Here is a 22,519-nt window from a genome sequence, read left to right on the forward strand (position 1 = left end):
CTTAGGACCTATTCCCCTGGAATCACTAGTGTCGACACAGGAATCAGAGTCCGTGTCGGTATCAGTTTGTACTACTTGTGCAAATTTGTATGTGACCCAGAGGGGTCCCTGTGGATGAAAGGCAGAACTATTAAAAATCACATCTTCAACAGATTATATTCCTCTTTCTGTACGAGATTCACACCATCATGTAACATTTCACCCAGTCAGGCTCTTGGTGTCATATTACACCTCTGTGTCTCTAACATGTCTCCCACAGAGGAAGAGTTCACTGCCTCAGACATGTCACATGCACAACCACAACACAGACACTCCGGGACTTATAGGGAACAGACCCACAGTAAAATTTGTCAGAGAGACACAGACAGGATTTGCCAGTTCACAACCCAGCGCCAGTAACACAATGTCTGTGAACACAAAATGCCCACTGACATGCAGCGCTTTTATAATGCTAGTCACACAATTATATAGCACAAAATTCACTGTGGCCTCCCCGTTTTGCACCCCGATACTTGTTCAGTAGTGGAGGAGGACCAGCGTTGTCTCTGCAGCCTGAGGAGAGGGAGAAAATGGTGCTGAGCAGTGTGCTGGCTGACTGAGGAGGAAGCTCCACTCTTTAATGGCGTGTTTCTCCTCAGCTTTTATGAGGTAATTTTTTATACTGGCAGGGGTAGGACTGTGCCTCAGCAACTAGTGCCCCTTATTTATGCCAGTTTCCATAGGTTTCATGCTGCCCAGGGCACCCCCCCCCCCCCCGCACCGTGCAGTGCCTGTGTATGTGTGGGCAACATGTCGCACTGCGCTCCCGCCAGCTGCGCGGTACCTTTAGCTGTCACTTTCTTGATTGAAGATCTGTCTTCTAACACTCACCTGTCTTCTGACTTCTGGGGTGGGGGGTGACGGCGTGCTGTGGGAGTGAGCATCTAGGCACGGCTAGCGTTCAGTTCCCTTCAGGAGCTAATGGTGTCCTGTCAGCCAGAAGCAGAGCCATGAAACTCTTTAGGAAGTTGGTTCCTACTTCTGCCCCCTCAGTCCCACCAAGCAGGGAGACTGTTGCCAGCAGTTCTCCCTGAAAATAAAAAACCTAACATAAGTCTTTTCAGAGAAACTCAGTAGAGCTCTTCTGGAGTGCATCCAGTCTGCCTGGGCACATTTCTAAAACTGAGGTCTGGAGGTGGGGCATAGAGGGAGGAGCCAGTTCACACCCTTGAAAAGTCTTAAAGTGCCCATGGCTCTTGCGGAACCGTCGATACCCCATGGTCATGAAATGGACCCCAGCATCCTCTAGGACGTATGAGAAAGGAAGATACAGAAATTCAGTTTACACAGATGAGAACTCATTTTGTGGAACATATTTAAAAAGATACTAGTGTAGTTTGGAACATTACCTTCCAAGTTCGGAACGTCATGAATCCAGCAAATAAAAAGAGGAGGAAGGAAGTCCCAATCTTCAGATCTGTAAGAACCACCATTCCCACATTGACAAACACTATGCTTCCACTGACCAGCAGCATGGTGTTCAGTAAGGTGCGATCAAAACTGGAAGTGCGGACCTTTACCACGGGAAGCAGCTGCTCTAAGCCCTCCAAGGGGATGTCCTTAAAGCATTTTAACACCATATGGGAATTTTTAGGGCGAGCTGCTACTAGAACACGCTTAAAGTATCTCCTACAGTATTTAGACAAGAAAATGAACTGTAAGAGAAAGGTATAAACTAAAAAACAATGTCAAACATAAAAACAGAAAAATACTGTACATATGAAATTGTTAATTGATAACCGAAACAAAATAAAATAAATAAATATTATTATTATTATTATTAATAATAATAATAATCTGTGTGGATTAAAAATAATAATAATAATAATAATAATAATAACAACATAAAATGAATATATAGGTATTGAAGCTTTTCCCATTCATTCCAATGGCCTATTTATTTCAGTGGGGTGGTGTGCTGTATGTAGAATCTATATAGTTTTTGTAAACTGCTATTCAATTAGTCTCTATTGACGAGAATGAAAGAAGTCAGTCAATCTCAAGCAGCTGCCTTGGTAAATCACTTGGGATTGACTGATGGCTAAGCGAGTCTTGGGGATAGGGCTGGACTGGGCCACAGGGTACAAGGGAAAACTCTGGTGGGCCCCAGTGTCAGGGGGCCCACCTGCTACTCTAAGGATCAGGTTCCAGACTGTGCACTTGAATTATACATTACACATACTGTATGTTACCTTATACTGCACAGGGCTATGGTGTATTTTCTGCAGGGCATTGCTGTTATTAATGTGGTATATTATCATGCATGCCCTAGCAGTATTAAGGATATATTCAAGGGTCTCAGACCATGCACTGTCTAATGGTTAGCCAAGCCTCTTTCTGGGGCTTCCCGCTCCCCCCCCCCTGCTGATCTGAAGGGATTTTACCTGGTCCATTACACTAAGACAAGTGGAGTGACCACAAAGTTACCACTCCATTACCCTGGTAGAGTTCAGTATGATATGGTATGCTGGTATTTCTCTAAAGTAGGACAGTATTCAATGAGCAGAACAGGTAATACAAGCTGTGTAATTGCAACACCCAAGTAAAACCCATTCATGCATGGGTATGGGTAACACACACTTCACACACTAAGGGAAGACTATAAATCACAATCATAATATGCATTCTGTTGTGTGGTTATTAGGTATGGCAGTATTCTATAATTACATTGTACAAGGTCAGCACCCAGAAAATTGTCTTGCCTTTCTGGTGGGGTGCGGGGAGAACGGGTGAACAGAGAATCCTGAGGCTTTGGGGTCATCAGTAAAGCTAGTGGTCCAAGTCTCTGTCCAAGAGCCCAGTAACGGATATATTCATACTTGTCAAGATTAACATGAACCTAAAAAAAGAACAGCACTTATTCTAGTATTTATTATGCAGTTTAGCAAAACAATCTAAATTGTTCATGTTTAAATTTAGCCAAGTGTATGGTTGTTGCTCAGGCACATGTTCTAAACTTAAAAGTAAATTCATTCACAGTCCAGAATAGGCGCCTGTACAGTTACAGTAGTGTTAAGGATTTGTTTCTTTGGGGGGGCGTTCTAAGTAATGGGCGCCCAATGGATCGACCAATGGATCGACAGTCAGAAGGTTGTTTTTTTTTAAATCCAAAATCCTTATGTTGACCTTTTCATATGTCGACCTTTTGACCATGTCAACCATATGCATGTCAACAATTTGGTGTCAACCTATTATCCGGATACTGCCCAATGGAGCTATTTCATTGTTGCTCCGACTGAGCACAACTGCAGAGTGTTCCCACTGCTTATTGCACTTGTCCCAGTCAAAAGTGCCAGGATTCAGCTGTGTAAAGTGGCTAAACCTGCCCAAACTGCCATTTGGAAGCATAAACCGCAGACTTTTTCACCAATTTGGTCTCGCCATCTCAGGAGTGTGCAAGCAGAAATATGCAGACAATTGACTCTCACTCTTAATTACTCTCATTTTGATTAATATGTCACTTGTAAATGCTATTACATATGCTGACTATGGGGTATATTCAAATGAAGTGGGATCCTTTCTGACATGCATTATTCGACAGTATCCGACAAAGCACTATTCAATGAACTGTCGGAATGACATTGTCCTGTCCTGTCAGATTTGGCAGTTCTCGACAAAAAGTGGAAGCAAGGAAGAGGCAAACAACTACAGACCAGTGAGTCTTACATCAGTAGTAGGGAAATTGATGGAAACACTCTTAAAAGAAAGAGTTGTAGATTATCTCAAATACGGCAATTTACAGGATCCCAAACAGCATGGATTCACTGGGGGGAGATCATGTCAAACAAATCTTATTGACTTTTTTGATTGTGTGACTAAAGTGATGGATAAAGGTGGAGCCATGGATATAGCTTATCTAGACTTTAGTAAGGCTTTTGACACTGTTCCACATCGCAGACTGCTAAATAAACTTGAAAGTTTGGGATTGGATATTAGGATTATTGAATGGATAAGATCTTGGTTGAAGGATAGAAAACAGAGAGTTGTGGTAAATGGAGTGCATTCACAGGAGGGAAATGTTACCAGTGGAGTACCCCAGGGATCTGTACTTGGACCAGTGCTTTTTAATATCTTTATTGGTGACATTGCAAATGGCATTAAAGGGAAAGCATGCCTTTTTGCAGATGACACAAAGGTATGCAACAGGGTAGACAGTCCCAGGTGGGGTAAAACAAATGATTGAGGATCTAGGTAGACTAGAGGAATGGTTAAGCAATTACAGTTTAATGCCAAAAAATGCAAAATCATGCACTTGGGTCTCAAAAATCCTAAAGCTAAATATAGTATTAATGGCACTATACTGGAAACTACGGAGGAGGAAAGGGATCTAGGAGTCACTATTTCAGATGACTTAAAGGCAGGTAAGCAATGTAACAAGGCAATGAGGAAGGCTAGTCAGATGCTTGGCTGCATTGGGAGAGGAATCAGCAGCAGAAAGAAAATAAGATTTTACTCACCGGTAAATCTATTTCTCGTAGTCCGTAGTGGATGCTGGGGACTCCGTAAGGACCATGGGGAATAGACGGCTCCGCAGGAGACTGGGCACATCTAAAGAAAGCTTTAGGACTATCTGGTGTGCACTGGCTCCTCCCCCTATGACCCTCCTCCAAGCCTCAGTTAGGACACTGTGCCCGGAAGAGCTGACACAATAAGGAAGGATTTTGAATCCCGGGTAAGAATCATACCAGCCACACTAATCACACCATATAACTCGTGATAGGAACCTCGGTTAACAGTATGATAACAATGGAACCTCTGAATAGATGGTTCGCAATAACAACCCGATTTGTGTAACAATAACTATTTACAAGTATTGCAGACAATCCGCACTAGGGATGGGCGCCCAGCATCCACTATGGACTACGAGAAATAGATTTACCGGTGAGTAAAATCTTATTTTCTCTGACGTCCTAGTGGATGCTGGGGATTCCGTAAGGACCATGGGGATTATACCAAAGCTCCCAAACGGGCGGGAGAGTGCGGATGACTCTGCAGCACCGAATGAGAGAACTCAAGGTCCTTCTCAGCCAGGGTATCAAATTTGTAGAATTTTGCAACGTGTTTGCCCCTGACCAAGTAGCAGCTCGGCCAAGTTGTAAAGCAGAGACCCCTCGGGCAGCCGCCCAAGATGAGCCCCCTTCCATGTGGAATGGGCTTTTACAGATTTAGGCTGCGGTAGTCCCACCGCAGAATGCGCAAGCTGAATAGTGCTACAAATCCAGCGCGCTATAGTCTGCTTAGAAGCAGGAGCACCCAGCATGTTGAGTGCATCTAGGATAAACAGCGAGTCAGTTTTCCTGACTCCAGCCGTCCTGGAAATATAATTTTTCAAGGCCCTGACTACGTCCAGTAACTTGGAATCCTCCAGGTCCCTAGTAGCCGCAGGCACCACAATAGGTTGGTACAAGTGAAAACCTGATACCACCTTCGGGAGAAAGTGAGGACGAGTCCTCAACTCTGCCCTATCCATATAGAAAGTCAGGTAAAGGCTTTTATTTATGACAAAGCCGCCAATTCTGACACATGCCTGGCCGAAGCCAGAGCCAACACATGACCACTTTTCATGTGAGATATTTCAAATCCACGGTTTTAAGTGGCCCAAACCAATGTGATTCCAGGAACTTCAAAACCACATTGAGATCCCAAGGTGCCACTGGGGCACAAAAAAGGAGCTGAATATGCAGCACTCCCTTACAACGTCTGAACTTCAGGCTGACATCCTTCCTGGCTTTGATCAGGATAAGAATGACTTCCTCCGGAATGCCTTTTTCACTCAGGATCCGGTGTTCAACCGCCATGCCGTCAATGCAGCCGCGGTAAGTCTTTGAACAGACAGGGCCCCTGCTGCAGCAGATCCTGTCTGAGTGGCAGAGACCATGGGTCCTCTGAGATCAACTCCTGAAGTTCCAGGTACCAAGCCCTTCTTGGCCAAAACGGAACAATGAGTACAGTTCTTACTCCTCTTTTCCTTATTATCCTCAGTACCTTGGGTATGAGAGGGAACACATAAACCGACTGGTACACCCGCGGTGTCACTAGAGCGTCCACAGCGATCGCCTGAGGTTCCCTTGACCTGGCGCAATATCTTTTTTATTGAGGCGGGATGCCCTCATGTCCACCTGTGGTCTTTCCCAACGGTTTACCAGCATTTAAAAGACTTCTGGATGAAGTCCCTATTCTCCCGGGTGGAGTCTGCTGCGGAAGTCTGCTTCCCAGTTGTCCACTCCCGGAATGAACACTGCTGCCAGTGCTACCACATGATTTTCCGCCCAACGAGGAATCCTTGTGGCTTCTGCCATCGCCCTCCTGCTTCTTGTGCCGCCCTGCCTGTTTACATGGGCGAGCGCCATGATGTTGTCTGATTGGATCAGTACGGCTGGTGAAGCAGGGGCCTTGTTTTGCTTAGGGCCTTGTAAATGGCTCTTATCTCCAGAAAATTTATGTTAAGTGAAAACTCCTGTTTGGACCATAGTCCTTGGGATTTTATTCCCTGTGTGACTGCACCCCAGCCCCGAAGGCTGGCATCCGTGGTCCCCAGGACCCAGTCCTGTATTCCGAATCTGCGGCCCTCTAGTAGATGAACCCTCTGCAGCCGCCACCACCGCAGCGACACCCTGGTTCTTGCCGACCGGGTTATCCGCTGCTGTATCTGGAGATGGGACCCGGACCATTTGTCCAACAGGTCCCACTGGAAAATCCTTGCGTGGAACTTTCCGAATGGAATTGCTTCGTACGAAGCTACCATTTTTCCCAGGACTCGTGTGCATTGATGTACCGACACCTGTCCCGGTCTTAGGAGGTTTCTGACTAGAGATGACAACTCCTCGGCTTTTTCCATTGGAAGAAACACTTTTTTCTGGTCTGCTTCCAGAATCATTCCCAGGAACAGAAGACGTGTCGTCGGGACCAGCTGTGACTTTGGAATTGAGAATCCAGTCCTGCTGTTGCAGCACTTCCCGAGAAAGTGCTACTCCCTTACCAACTGTTCCTTGGACCTCGCCTTTATCAGGAGATCGTCCAAATACAGGATAATTAAAACTCCCTTCTTGCGAAGGAGTATCATCATTTCGGTCATTACCCATGGTAAAGACCCTCGGTGCCGTGGATAATCCAAACGGCAGCGTCTGGAACTGATAGTGACAGTCCGGTACCACAATCTTGAGGTACTCCTGGTGAGGAGGGTAAATGGGGACATGCAAGTAAGTATCCATGATGTCCAGAGAGACCCTGTAATCCCCCTCGTCCAGGATCGCAATAATCGCCCTGAGCGATTCCATCTTGAACTTGAATCTTTTGTTATATGTGTTCAAGGATTTTAAATTTAAGATGGGTCTCACCGAACCGTCCGGTTTCGGTACCACAAACATTGTGGAAAAGTAACCCTTTTCCTGTTGAAGGAGGGGTACCTTGATAAATCACTTGCTGTGAATACAGTTTTTTGGATAGCCACCAACACTGCCTCCCTGCCAGAGGGAGTTGCCGGTAAGGCAGATTTTAGGAAACGGCGGGGGGGGGGGGGGGGGAGACGTCTCGAATTCCAGCCTGTACCTCTGAGATACTGTTTGAAGAACCCAGGGATCCACCTGTGAGAGAGCCCACTGTGCGCTGAAATTTCTGAGACGGGCCCCCACCGTACCCGGGTCCGCCTGAGCAGCCCCAGCGTCATGCTGTGGACTTACCGGACGCAGGGGAGGACTTCTGCTCCCGGGAACTAGCTGTGTGCTGCCGCTTTTTCCCTCTACCTTTTCCTCTTGGCAGAAAAGATGAGCCTCTAGCCCTCTACTTTTCTGGGGCCGAAGGGACTTTACCTGATAATACAGTGCTTACTTTTGCTGTGGGGTAGCTTGTGGCAAAAGTTTTGATTTCCCAGCCGTAGCTGTGGAAACAAGGTCTGAAAGACCATCCCCAAACAGTTCCACCCCCTTCTAGGGCAAACTTCCATGTGCCGTTTTGAATCGGCATCGCCCGACCATTGCAGAGTCCATAACCCCCGTCTGGCGGCAATGGTTTTACATAGCGCTTATTAGTGATGCCAGTCGGCAAATATCCCTCTGTGCATCACGCATGTATAAGACAGCGTCTTTTATATGCTCTATTTTCAGCAAAATATTGTCCCTATCTATAGTATGAATATTATCCGACAGGGAATCTGACCACGCAGCTGCCGCACTGCACATCCATGCCGAGGCAATAGCAGGTCTCAATATAATGCCCGTGTGTGTGTATATAGCTTTAAGGGTAGTTTTCTGCTTTCTATCAGCAGGTCCTTCAGGGCGGCCGTATCCGTGACGGTAGTGCCACCTTTTTTAATAAGCGTGTAACCGCTTTATCTACCCTAGGGGTTATTTCCCAACGTGACCTATTCTCTGGCGGAAAAGGGTATGCTGCTTAGAAATTATCAATTTCTTATCGGGGGAAGTCCACGCTTCCTCACACACCTCATATCAATTCCTCAGATGCAGGAAAACTACTGGTAGTTTTCTGTCACCAAACATAATACCCTTTTTTGTGGTATCTGGGGTATTATCAGAAATGTGTAATACATTTTTCATTGCCTCAATCATGTAACGGGTGGCCCTATTGGAAGGTACACTAGTCTCATTGTCGTCGACACTGGAGTCGGTATCCGTGTCAACATCTGTGTCTGCCATCTGAGGTAGCGGGCGTTTTAGAGCCCCTGATGACATGTGAGACGCTTGGACAGGCACAAGCTGAGCAGCCGGCTGTCCTATGTCGTCAAACCTTTTATGTAAGGAGTTGACACTGTCACGTAATTCCTTCCATAAGTCCATCCACACCGGTGTCGACCCCGCAGGGGGTGACATCCCATTCACAGGCATTTGCTCCGCCTCCACATCATTATCCTCATCATACATGTCGACACAGCAGTACCGACATACAGCACACACACAGGGAATGCTCTGACAGAGGACAGGACCCCACAAAGCCCTTTGGGGAGACAGAGGGAGAGTATGCCAGCACACACCAGAGCGCTATATATCACAGGGATATCACCTATAGAGAGTGTTTTCCCTTATAGCTGCATAATATATATATACTGCGCCTAATTTGTGCCCCCCCTCTCTTTTTAACCCTTTTCTGTAGTGCAGGACTGCAGGGGAGAGCCAGGGAGCGATCCCTCCAGCAGAGCTGTGAGGGAAAATGGCGCCAGTGTGCTGAGGGAGATGGCTCCGCCCCTTTTTCGGCGGGCTTTCTCCCGCTATTGTAAAAGTTCTGGCAGGGGTTAATAAACACCTATATAGCCCCTGGGGCTATATATGGTGTCAATTCGCCAGCCAAGGTGTTAATATTGCTGCTCAGGGCGCCCCCCCCCCCAGCGCCCTGCACCCATCAGTGACCGCGTGTGGTGTGCATGAGGAGCAATGGCGCACAGCTGCAGTGCTGTGCGCTACCTTGGAGAAGACAGAAGTCTTCAGCCGCCGATTTTCCGGACCACCTACTTGCTTCTGGCTCTGTAAGGGGGACTGCGGCGCGGCTCCGGGAACGGACGACGAGGTCGGGTCCTGTGTTCGATCCCTCTGGAGCTAATGGTGTCCAGTAGCCTAAGAAGCCCAAGCTACCACCACTTGGGTAGGTTCGCTTCTTCTCCCCTTAGTCCCTCGGTGCAGTGAGCCTGTTGCCAGCAGGTCTCACTGAAAATAAAAAACCTAACATATACTTTCTTCCTAGGAGCTCAGGAGAGCCCCTAGTGTGCATCCAGCTCAGCCGGGCACAGAAATCTAACTGAGGCTTGGAGGAGGGTCATAGGGGGAGGAGCCAGTGCACACCAAATAGTCCTAAAGCTTTCTTTAGATGTGCCCAGTCTCCTGCGGAGCCGTCTATTCCCCATGGTCCTTACGGAGTCCCCAGCATCCACTAGGACGTCAGAGAAAGAAGCAATAATGCCACTGTATAGGTCATTGGTACGGCCTCATCTAGAATACTGTATTCAGTTCTGGAGGCCATATCTTCAAAAGGATATTAATACATTAGAAACTGTACAAAGGAGGGCAACTAAAATGGTGCATGGCCTACATCACAAAACATACACAGAAAGACTAAGAAATCTCAATATGTATAGTTTGGAGCCGAGAAGGGAAAGGGGGGACATGATAGAAACTTTCAAATATATCAAGGGTTTTAACAAAGTCCAGGAGGGAAACATTCTCCAAATGAAGAGAAGCAATAGGACACGAGGACATGCACTGAGGCTGGAGGGGGGGAGGTTCAGGGGAAATTTGCGGAAAAATTATTTCACAGAAAGGGTAGTGGACAAGTGGAATAGCCTCCCATCAGAGGTGGTAGAGGCTAAGACAGTAGAGCAATTCAAACATGCATGGGATAGACATAAGGATATCCTTACAAAGAAAGTAGGATCAAATAAGGTTAGAGATAAAAATAATGTAAAAAAAAAAAAAAAAAAAAAAAAAAAAAAAGGGGCAGACTAGATGGGCCAAGTGGTTCTCATCTGCCGACAAATTCTATGTTTCTATGTTTCTATTCCGACAGTTTTTAAAGTCGGAATGACACTGAACAGGCACCCTCCTGCTCCGTCTCGCTAGCAGGCCATCGCGGCGGGGAGAGCAAGGAACACAGCGGCTATGCCGCAGGATGGGCCGCCGCCGCCAGACCTCACGGCACCCGGCTCCAGCAAACGAGGTCCCGCCTCCGTCACTCGTCTCCTCCTCTCAGCTCCTCCTAAGCCTCACCCGTTCCATCTCCTCTCCCGTCCTCCGCGCCCGCACGCCGTCTCGTCCCCACACCACCCATAACATGACCCCGCTCCCCGTCTCATCTCCTAAATTCGACTTTTTTTAAAGTCGGATTGAGATTGTTGGAAACGGGGCCAAAACCTGTCGGATTTGGCTGCGTTTCCGACAAAAGAACTCGTCTCCTCCTCTCAGCTCCTCCTAAGCCTCATCCGTTCCCGCTCCATCTCCTCTCCCGTCCTCCGCACCCGCCCGCCGTCTCGTCCCCACACCACTCATAACATGACCCCGCTCCCCGTCTCATCTCCTAAATTCGACTTTTTTTAAAGTCGGATTGAGATTGTTGGAAACGGGGATCCGCGGCTATTCCACCAAACCACGTATTTTCCAACAAGTTGGGAATTCCCGACTTGTCAGAAAAAAACCAGCCCCTATTGAATAATTCGGAACCACTTCAGACCTAAATCAGTCGGAAACTGCTGTCTTTCCGACAAGACTGCAGCTTCGACTGCAATTGAATATACCCCTATGATACATATTTGTAAGATCAGCAGATGTGGGTGACATCAATGCATTTTGGGAGTGGGGGTGGAAGGTCCAGATTTCTTAAATGTATAAAAAAAAATAATTTAATATTGCATGCGTTAAACCAATAATATGAAAGTGTTTTGTTTTTTATTATTCAGGTATGACAGAAATTTGGGCATATGCAAAATGTATTTCAAATGAGACATAAATAAAAAGTAGAAATTGTAATAAAAGCAAAAAAGAAAAAGAAAAAATATTTGCAAGTTAGGGTGTTAAGTGTCATTTATTAATGATTTAGAGCAAAATCTTCCAAAACAACCTTGCCTTGCTAGTAGGAACATTTGCATAGTACTTTTATCCACAGTACCCCAACCACTTCTTTAAATATATCTAGTCAAACTGAAATTTGGTTAGATAAAAACAGGTACACACTATGCGATACATTGTATGATATATTGTTCCGTTGTGGATCAGAACAATATATTGTACAAATCATAGTGTGTACACCCAATCCGTCATTCCCGGCTGTCACTCATCGCATCTTCCCATCTAATGTGTTGCCCATTAGATAGGACGATGCAAGGTAAGATATGGTGCACATGGCATAGTGTGTGTACACAATCGCACATGGGGGCTAATTCAGCAGTAGCGACTGCAGTCTGAATCTTTCTGTGGAGTGCACATGTGCAGCGGCCGCACTGCGCGTTCGCACCCTGGGAGCCCAGTGAGCTGCTATGAGCATCTCAGGGCTGCGAATGCCTCTGCCTGATTGACAGGCAAAGGTGGTCGCGGGGCTGGAGGGGGCGTGCCAACGGCGTTCGCGGTCTGGACAATGGAGGCATGTCTGGACCGTTGGGTGGGCGGGCCACGGCAGCCAGTAGCTCTCTGCCAGAGCGCAGGAGCTGCGCTTGCAGGGAGCTACTCACCAGGTATAAAAGCATTGCCGCCGTGCAATGCTTTTGTACCTGTGCGGGAAAGGTATCGCCTGACATGCGGGGCGGACTAGCCCTGTGCTGGGCATTCAATGTGCTGAATTTAGCAGATTTACAATCAACTCTGAATTAACCCCATAGTTCACAGAAGCAATGATTGATTACAATCATCCAACACAATGTATGGTGCCATCGTTTGGAAGATTGCATAGTGTGTACGCTCTATATTGTGAGTTCTGGGATTTAGTGAAATTGGAACGATTGTCGCATCGTTTGTTGTATCGCATAGTGGCCCTCATTCCGAGTTGATCGCTCGCTAGCTGTTTTTAGCAGCCGTGCAAACGCATAGTCGTCGCCCACGGGGGAGTGTATTTTCGCTTGGCAGGAGTGTGAACGCCTGTACAGCAGTGCGGCTGCAAACACATTTTGTGCAGAACAAGACCAGCCCTGTAGTTACTTATTCTGTGTGATGATTGCTGCGACGAATGACACGGTAATGACGTCAGATACCCTCCCAGCAAACACCCGGCCACGCCTGCGTTTTCCCAAATACTCCCAGAAAACGGTCAGTTGCCACCCAGAAACTCCCACTTCCTGTCAATCTCCTTGTACCGTCAGTGCGACTGAAAGCGTTGCTAGAACCAGTGCAAAACCACGATGCTCTTTGTACCCGTACGCCACGTGTGCGCATTGAAGTGCATTCGCATGCACAGATTAGCCGTTTTTTTAAATGATCGCTATGCAGCGAACAACGGCAGCTAGCGATCAACTCGGAATGAGGGCCAGTGTGTGCCCAGCTTAATAAATCAGTTTGAGTTCTGTACTTAGGGACATATACTACGTGTTATCCCTACTTAACAGTATGATACTCTCGGACGATTGTTTTGCCCTTTTGAAGTGCGAGTATACAAGGATAGCATTATGTGCCCATATTTGTGCCTGTGTGCTTATGTTTACAGATCGCCCCTCCACCACAAAATGATTATAAGCACAAACATTGCAAGTAAGTACTTGCACTTAGATCAGATGATGTTAATAGGAGAAATCAGATAAAATCTATATTTTCCAACTACATTACACGCAGAAAAGCCAGCCAACGTGTAGGCTAAATCAATATTTATGAGAGTGCAGCCTATCAATCTGTTAGGAGGCAGTGACAGATTACTGAGGCACTTCACGGTAAGCTATTTATGAGGGATGGCTTGCTAATGAATTGATGGACTGCATTCTCATAAATACTGGCGCAGCCCACAAATCGAGCGCCTTCACTGTGAGTGGGTGACAGGTGCACTTTAAAGGATTATTTAATGATATCAAACAATGTGATTGAATAAAAGGATCATTCAGAAATGTCACAGTCCAACTTTGATCATAGGAAGCGCCCATTACTTGGAAACTCACATTGCGTGTCTGCTGGGAAACTAATCACCACAACCAAGTGATCTTTTCATTGCACAGACTCAGACTCCTAAATCTATCATACTTAGATCACCGTGTGCACAAGCCGTCCAGTGAGCAGCTCATATCAATACAGAATCCCTTAGATGTGACATCCCTAGTATAAAGTTTACTTGTCACCTGCATACAACTGTACATTTTAACGGGAGGAATTCTGACAGCCGTCATACCGACAACTATTCTCCCTCTTGGGGTGTCCACGATACCCCTGGAGGCAGAATAAAGAGCGTGGCGCGCCACGCCAAGCACGTGGTTCTTTTGCGCTTACCCCGTTGCCTGCATGCCGGCGGTCGGGTTCCCGGTGCCGATATGCTGGGTGCCGGGATCCCAAGCGCCGGCATAACATACTACACCCCGTTTAACATGTAGGAGCAGATTTCATAACTAAACAGATTTGCTGCTTGATATCTACTGGGCAGGTAGAAATATAATTTAGTGAGCGTGAGACTATCACACATATTGGCAGAAGTATTCTTGCTTTGCTCCTCAGATTGTGTAATGCTAGAGCATGGACAACCTACCAACAATGGTTAGACCGCAATAATTCCATGGCGCCCCATCCATGGCCACCCCTATTTCAAAATGTCAGATTTCACTACGCTGGCTCTGAAGGTTTATGTCACAGATAGGCCTGCCCAGTCCAACAGCCAATTAAAATAGTGCTAGAGGGCTCTATAAGCCAGGAAAGGAGAGGCATTTCCACTTAAAGTTTGTCCTACACATCTCTAATACTCCGTAATCACAGAAAACATCTATTATACATCAAAATAATAATGTCACAACACAATGAGTGGATGAAAAAAAAACAGCTCATGCCTTCAGGTGGTAGAACTCACCAAGAAGTGCAGGTCATAGTGGTGACAAAGTGCCTGATTCATGTTTGTAAGTAAAAGCAAAAAAAAATAAGTATTTACTTACCGATAATTCTATTTCTCATAGTCCGTAGTGGATGCTGGGGACTCCGTAAGGACCATGGGGAATAGCGGCTCCGCAGGAGACTGGGCACAAAAGTAAAAGCTTTAGGACTACCTGGTGTGCACTGGCCCCTCCCCCTATGACCCTCCTCCAAGCCTCAGTTAGGATACTGTGCCCGGACGAGCGTACACAATAAGGAAGGATATTGAATCCCGGGTAAGACTCATACCAGCCACACCAATCACACCGTACAACCTGTGATCTGAACCCAGTTAACAGCATGATAACAGAGGAGCCTCTGAAAAGATGGCTCACAACAATAATAACCCGATTTTTGTAACAATAACTATGTACAAGTATTGCAGACAATCCGCACTTGGGATGGGCGCCCAGCATCCACTACGGACTATGAGAAATAGAATTATCGGTAAGTAAATTCTTATTTTCTCTAACGTCCTAAGTGGATGCTGGGGACTCCGTAAGGACCATGGGGATTATACCAAAGCTCCCAAACGGGCGGGAGAGTGCGGATGACTCTGCAGCACCGAATGAGAGAACTCCAGGTCCTCCTCAGCCAGGGTATCAAATTTGTAGAATTTAGCAAACGTGTTTGCCCCTGACCAAGTAGCTGCTCGGCAAAGTTGTAAAGCCGAGACCCCTCGGGCAGCCGCCCAAGATGAGCCCACCTTCCTTGTGGAATGGGCATTTACAGATTTTGGCTGTGGCAGGCCTGCCACAGAATGTGCAAGCTGAATTGTACTACAAATCCAGCGAGCAATAGTCTGCTTAGAAGCAGGAGCACCCAGCTTGTTGGGTGCATACAGGATAAATAGCGAGTCAGATTTTCTGACTCCAGCCGTCCTGGAAACATATATTTTCAGGGCCCTGACTACGTCCAGCAACTTGGAGTCCTCCAAGTCCCTAGTAGCCGCAGGCACCACAATAGGCTGGTTCAAGTGAAATGCTGAAACCACCTTAGGGAGAAATTGACGACGAGTCCTCAATTCTGCCCTGTCCGTATGAAAAATTAGGTAAGGGCTTTTATAGGATAAAGCCGCCAATTCTGAGACACGCCTGGCCGAAGCCAGGGCTAACAGCATTACCACCTTCCATGTGAGATATTTTAAGTCCACAGTGGAAAGTGGTTCAAACCAATGTGATTTTAGGAATCCCAAAACTACATTTAGATCCCAAGGTGCCACTGGAGGCACAAAAGGAGGTTGTATATGCAGTACCCCCTTGACAAACGTCTGTACTTCAGGAACTGAAGCCAGTTCTTTTTGGAAGAAAATCGACAGGGCCGAAATCTGAACCTTAATGGACCCTAATTTTAGGCCCATAGACAGTCCTGTTTGTAGGAAATGCAGGAAACGACCCAGTTGAAATTCCTCTGTAGGGGCCTTCCTGGCCTCGCACCACGCAACATATTTACGCCAAATACGGTGATAATGTTGTACGGTTACATCCTTCCTGGCTTTGATCAGGGTAGGGATGACTTCATCCGGAATGCCTTTTTCCTTCAGGATCCGGCGTTCAACCGCCATGCCGTCAAACGCAGCCGCGGTAAGTCTTGGAAGAGACAGGGTCCCTGCTGGAGCAGGTCCTTTCTTAGAGGTAGAGGCCACGGGTCCTCTGTGAGCATCTCTTGAAGTTCCGGGTACCAAGTCCTTCTTGGCCAATCCGGAGCCAGGAGTATAGTCCTTACTCCTCTCCTTCTTATGATCCTCAGTACCTTGGGTATGAGAGGCAGAGGATGGAACACATACACTGACTGGTACACCCATGGTGTTACCAGAGCGTCCACAGCTATTGCCTGAGGGTCCCTTGACCTGGCGCAATATCTGTCTAGTTTTTTGTTGAGGCGGGACGCCATCATGTCCACCTTTGGTTTTTCCCAACGGTTCACAATCATGTGGAAGACTTCTGGGTGAAGTCCCCACTCCCCCGGGTGGAGGTCGTGTCTGCTGAGGAAGTCTGCTTCTCAGTTGTCCACACCCGGAATGAACACTGCTGACAGTGCTATCACATGATTTTCTGCCCAGCGAAGAATCCTTGCAACTTCTGTCATTGCCCTCCTGCTTCTTGTGCCGCCCTGTCTGTTTACGTGGGCGACTGCCGTGATGTTGTCCGACTGGATCAGCACCGGCTAACCTTGAAGCAGAGGTCTTGCTAGGCTCAGAGCATTGTAGATGGCTCTTAGCTCCAGGATATTTATGTGAAGTGATGTCTCCATGCTTGACCACAAGCCCTGGAAATTTCTTCCCTGTGTGACTGCTCCCCAGCCTCTCAGGCTGGCATCCGTGGTCACCAGGACCCAGTCCTGAATGCCGAATCTGCGGCCCTCTAGAAGATGAGCACTCTGCAACCACCACAGGAGAGACACCCTTGTCCTTGGAGACAGGGTTATCCGCTGATGCATCTGAAGATGCGATCCGGACCATTTGTCCAGCAGATCCCACTGAAAAGTTCTTGCGTGGAATCTGCCGAATGGAATCGCTTCGTAAGAAGCCACCATTTTTCCCAGGACCCTTGTGCATTGATGCACTGACACTTGGCCTGGTTTTAGGAGGTTCCTGACTAGCTCGGATAACTCCCTGGCTTTCTCCTCCGGGAGAAACACCTTTTTCTGGACTGTGTCCAGAATCATCCCTAGGAACAGCAGATGTGTCGTCGGAATCAGCTGCGATTTTGGAATATTTAGAATCCACCCGTGCTGTCGTAGCACTACTTGAGATAGTGCTACTCCGACCTCTAACTGTTCCCTGGACCTTGCCCTTATCAGGAGATCGTCCAAGTAAGGGATAATTAAGACGCCTTTTCTTCGAAGAAGAATCATCATTTCGGCCATTACCTTGGTAAAGACCCGGGGTGCCGTGGACAATCCAAACGGCAGCGTCTGAAACTGATAGTGACAGTTCTGTACCACAAACCTGAGGTACCCTTGGTGAGAAGGGCAAATTGGGACATGGAGGTAAGCATCCTTGATGTCCAGAGACACCATATAGTCCCCTTCTTCCAGGTTTGCTATCACTGCTCTGAGTGACTCTATCTTGAATTTGAACCTTTGTATGTAAGTGTTCAAGGATTTCAGATTTAAAATAGGTCTCACCGAGCCGTCCGGCTTCGGTACCACAAACAGCGTGGAATAATACCCCTTTCCCTGTTGTAGGAGGGGTACCTTGATTATCACCTGCTGGGAATACAGCTTGTGAATGGCTTCCAATACCGCCTCCCTGTCGGAGGGAGACGTTGGTAAAGCAGACTTCAGGAACCGGCGAGGGGGAGACGTCTCGAATTCCAATTTGTACCCCTGAGATACTACCTGCAGGATCCAGGGGTCCACTTGCGAGTGAGCCCACTGCGCGCTGAAATTCTTGAGACGACCCCCCACCGTACCTGAGTCCGCTTGTAAGGTCCCAGCGTCATGCTGAGGACTTGGCAGAAGCGGGGGAGGGCTTCTGTTCCTGGGAAGAGGCTGCCTGCTGCAGTCTTTTTCCCCTACCTCTGCCCCGGGGCAGATATGAGTGGCCTTTTGCCCGCTTGCCCTTATGGGGACGAAAGGATTGAGCCTGAAAAGACGGTGTCTTTTTCTGCTGAGAGGTGACCTGAGGTAAAAAGGTGGATTTCCCAGCCGTTGCCGTGGCCACCAGGTCCGATAGACCGACCCCAAATAACTCCTCCCCTTTATACGGCAATACTTCCATATGCCGTTTGGAATCCGCATCACCTGACCACTGTCGCGTCCATAACCCTCTTCTGGCAGAAATGGACAGCGCACTTACTCTTGATGCCAGAATGCAAATATCCCTCTGTGCCTCTCTCATATATAGAAATGCATCCTTTAAATGCTCTATAGTCAATAATATACTGTCCCTGTCCAGGGTATCAATATTTTCAGTCAGGGAATCCGACCAAGCCACCCAAGCACTGCACATCCAGGCTGAGGCGATTGCTGGTCTCAGTATAACACCAGTATGTGTGTATATACTTTTTAGGATATTTTCCAGCTTTCTATCAGCTGGCTCCTTGAGGGCGGCCGTATCCGGAGACGGTAACGCCACTTGTTTTGATAAGCGTGTGAGCGCCTTATCTACCCTAGGGGGTGTTTCCCAACGCGCCCTAACCTCTGGCGGGAAAGGGTAGAATGCCAATAATTTTTTAGAAATTAGCAGTTTTTTATCGGGGAAAACCCACGCTTCATCACACACCTCATTTAATTCATCTGATTCAGGAAAAACTACGGGTAGTTTTTTCACACCCCACATAATACCCTTTTTTGTGGTACTTGTAGTATCAGAAATGTTCAAAACCTCCTTCATTGCCGTGATCATGTAACGTGTGGCCCTACTGGAAAATACGTTTGTTTCCTCACCGTCGACACTGGAGTCAGTGTCCGTGTCTGGGTCTGTGTCGACCATCTGAGGTAACGGGCGCTTTAGAGCCCCTGACGGTGTTTGAGACGCCTGGACAGGTATTAACTGTTTTTCCGGCTGTCTCATGTCGTCAACAGTCTTTTGTAAAGTGCTGACGCTATCACGTAATTCCTTCCATACGACCATCCAGTCAGGTGTCGACTCCCTAGGGGGTGACATCACTATTACAGGCAATTGCTCCGCCTCCATACCATTTTCCTCCTCATACATGTCGACACAACGTACCGACACACAGCACACACACAGGGAATGCTCTGATAGAGGACAGGACCCCACTAGCCCTTTGGGGAGGCAGAGGGAGAGTTTGCCAGCACACACCAGAGCGCTATATATATACAGGGATAACCTTATATAAGTGTTTTTCCCTTATATAGCTGCTGTATTATTAATCTGCCAAATTTAGTGCCCCCCCTCTCTTGTTTTACCCTGTTTCTGTAGTGCAGGACTGCAGGGGAGAGCCAGGGAGCTTCCCTCCAACGGAGCTGTGAGGGAAAATGGCGCTTGTGTGCTGAGGAGATAGGCTCCGCCCCCTTCTCGGCGGCCTTTCTCCCGCTTTTTTAAGGAAAAACTGGCAGGGGTTAAATGCATCCATATAGCCCAGGAGCTATATGTGATGTATTTTTAGCCATCTAAGGTGTTTTTATTGCGTCTCAGGGCGCCCCCCCCCAGCGCCCTGCACCCTCAGTGACCGGAGTGTGAAGTGTGCTGAGAGCAATGGCGCACAGCTGCGGTGCTGTGCGCTACCTTATTGAAGACAGGACGTCTTCTGCCGCCGATTTCCCGGACCTCTTCAGTCTTCTGGCTCTGTAAGGGGGCCGGCGGCGCGGCTCTGGGACCCATCCATGGCTGGGCCTGTGATTGTCCCTCTGGAGCTAATGTCCAGTAGCCTAAGAAGCCCAATCCACTCTGCACGCAGGTGAGTTCGCTTCTTCTCCCCTTAGTCCCTCGGTGCAGTGAGCCTGTTGCCAGCAGGTCTCACTGAAAATAAAAAACCTAAAACTAACTTTTCACTAAGCAGCTCAGGAGAGCCACCTAGTGTGCACCCTTCTCGTTCGGGCACAAAAATCTAACTGAGGCTTGGAGGAGGGTCATAGGGGGAGGGGCCAGTGCACACCAGGTAGTCCTAAAGCTTTTACTTTTGTGCCCAGTCTCCTGCGGAGCCGCTATTCCCCATGGTCCTTACGGAGTCCCCAGCATCCACTTAGGACGTTAGAGAAAAAGTATGTAACTTTGTATCTGGAACAAACCATGGCCCTCATTCCGAGTTGTTCGCTCGCAAGTGAATTTTAGCAGATTTGCTCATGCTAAGCCGCCGCCTACTGGGAGTGAATCTTAGCATCTTAAAATTGCGAACAATGTATTCGCAATATTGCGATTACACACCTCGTAGCAGTTTCTGAGTAGCTTCAGACTTACTCGGCATCTGCGATCAGTTCAGTGCTTGTCGTTCCTGGTTTGACGTCACAAACACTCCCAGCGTTCGCCCAGACACTCCCCCGTTTCTCCAGCCACTCCTGCGTTTTTTCCGCCCAGTAACACCCATTTCCTGTCAATCACATTACGATCGCCAGACCGATGAAAAAGCCGTGAGTAAAATTCCTAACTGCATAGCAAATTTACTTGGCGCAGTCGCAGTGCGGACATTGCGCATGCGCATTAAGCGGAAAATCGCTGCGATGCGAAGATTTTTACCGAGCGAACAACTCGGAATGAGGGCCCATGTTGCCATGCAAGGGGAGCAAACACAATGATATTTTTTCTGTGCAGGGTAAATGCTGGCTGCTTAGTAGCAAGTAGCCCACAAATGTTAGACAGCTTTATAATTACACTGCAATTTAGATTTCAGTTTGAACACATCCCACCCAGATCTAATTCTCTCTGCACGTTACATTTGCCCCAATATGGCTTTGCTCAGGTGCAGTTTCTTGCTTTTTTTTTTAACTTTACTTCCATATCAGATTGAAGCCATAAGTTGCTGACAACAGATATACTGTACCTGAACTGTACGCATTTCTGTAGCAATTCAGATAAAATATAGTTAAAATCATACTTGCCTATCTTTTAGGACTTGTCTCCAGGAGGAGCCCAGAGTGGAGACACTGCAGGCATCTGTGGGGGTGGGACAGGGCTATTATGTCATTAGGCCCCACCCCCATAGCATCCAAATGTTGTGATTCGTGGGTCAGCGAAGAAGGGGCAGGGCCAAATTACATTTTGTGTCATTTAGCTCTGCCCACTCAAAACAGAGCCGCGATTCCTGGTGTTTTTTTCCACATCTTGCTCGCTTCACTATGGAAGCGGGTGTGCTGCGGAAGATCCAGCAACTCTTCCAAAAAAAACCTTGAGGCTACTGCAACTTCTGGGAAAGTAGGTAAGAATGTTTTAAATCAACACCAATAAACACTACAGCCTATTCAAATATCATTTTTAAATACCAAAATCAGATATGACTGAAAATAATTTAGGGCAAAAACTGTGCATCCAAAATTCATGAGGTTCACGCTGGTTCCAAAATTGTGCTGTCACTAGTACGGATTTCTCTCTCTGTATAAAGGCAAATGGTACATTTGTACGGCTCAGGAGAAAGGAACATATGTAACCAGTACCTGCACTCCATCCTGTGGGTGATGTACTATTAGAGCATATGCCAAAGCATCCTCCGACAATACATTGTAATTGGCTTGATCAAGAACCTGCTGCAAATGTTCCAGGACTTCCTTTTCTCTAGATAGTCTCTCTGCTTCTGTGAGGCTGGCGGTTTCCAGCATGGCATCACGGTCTGGATTGATGGGATCATATAGGACCTTAGAGGGACAAACCATACTGTATCAGAAAATCCAACAAAAATATAAACTCTATCATTCATCTGTATTTCCAATAAACCAAGCATATATTTTAAATTGAAAACACATTTCTAAATTTTAAATTCAGATATAGAAAGACCGATAGATCAATAGAACAGGGTATATTTACTGAAGATCCATTTTCATCGATTTCAATTCAATGAAAATTGATCTTAATTAATGTTGTGTTATAAGGAGAAAAACATAAATTTACTAACAGATAATTTTTTTAAATGTTGATTTAGACTGATTTGAAATTGAGCAGCGGGGAGAGCAGGAACCCAGCGGCAGCGTTCACCCAGCTTCAATAGCGAGGTCCCGGCCGTAGCAGGAGGATGGGGCACCGCCTCCGCTGACCGCAGCATCCACCCTGCTCCAGCAAGCGAGGTCCCGCTTGCTGGAGCCGGGTGGACGCTGCCGTGAGCCTCCAGTTACGCTACTGCAGCCGCTGCTCACCCCGTCTCCTGCTCTCCCCCCCCCCCCCCCCCCCCATCTCCTCCTCTCTTCCGCTCCATCTCCTCCTCCTCCGCTGCTCTCCCCACCGCTACAGCCATCTACCCCCCTCCCTTCCCACGGAGCCGCTGACACCTCCCCCCCTCCCCCGCTGTCAGCTCCCCCCGCTGCCGCTGTCAGCGCACCCGGCAGCCGCTGACAGCAGCAGC

At 47.5% G+C, this 22,519-nt stretch overlaps 1 protein-coding gene across 1 annotated transcript in view; it reads right to left on the reverse strand.

The window, feature by feature from the left end:
- The window catches only part of TMEM143 (transmembrane protein 143), a 124,809-nt gene that overhangs the window by 23,891 nt on the left and 78,399 nt on the right, over positions 1-22,519 (reverse strand). Inside the window, exons 3-5 of the mRNA XM_063942775.1 lie at positions 21,621-21,818; positions 2,742-2,878; positions 1,389-1,668 (exon numbers count right to left, since the gene is read on the reverse strand). Coding sequence (XP_063798845.1) covers positions 1,389-1,668; positions 2,742-2,878; positions 21,621-21,818 — 615 coding nt within the window. The remainder of the gene's footprint in view (positions 1-1,388; positions 1,669-2,741; positions 2,879-21,620; positions 21,819-22,519) is intronic.

Source organism: Pseudophryne corroboree, chromosome 10 (assembly GCF_028390025.1).
Source record: "Pseudophryne corroboree isolate aPseCor3 chromosome 10, aPseCor3.hap2, whole genome shotgun sequence".
Lineage (NCBI taxonomy): Eukaryota > Metazoa > Chordata > Amphibia > Anura > Myobatrachidae > Pseudophryne > Pseudophryne corroboree.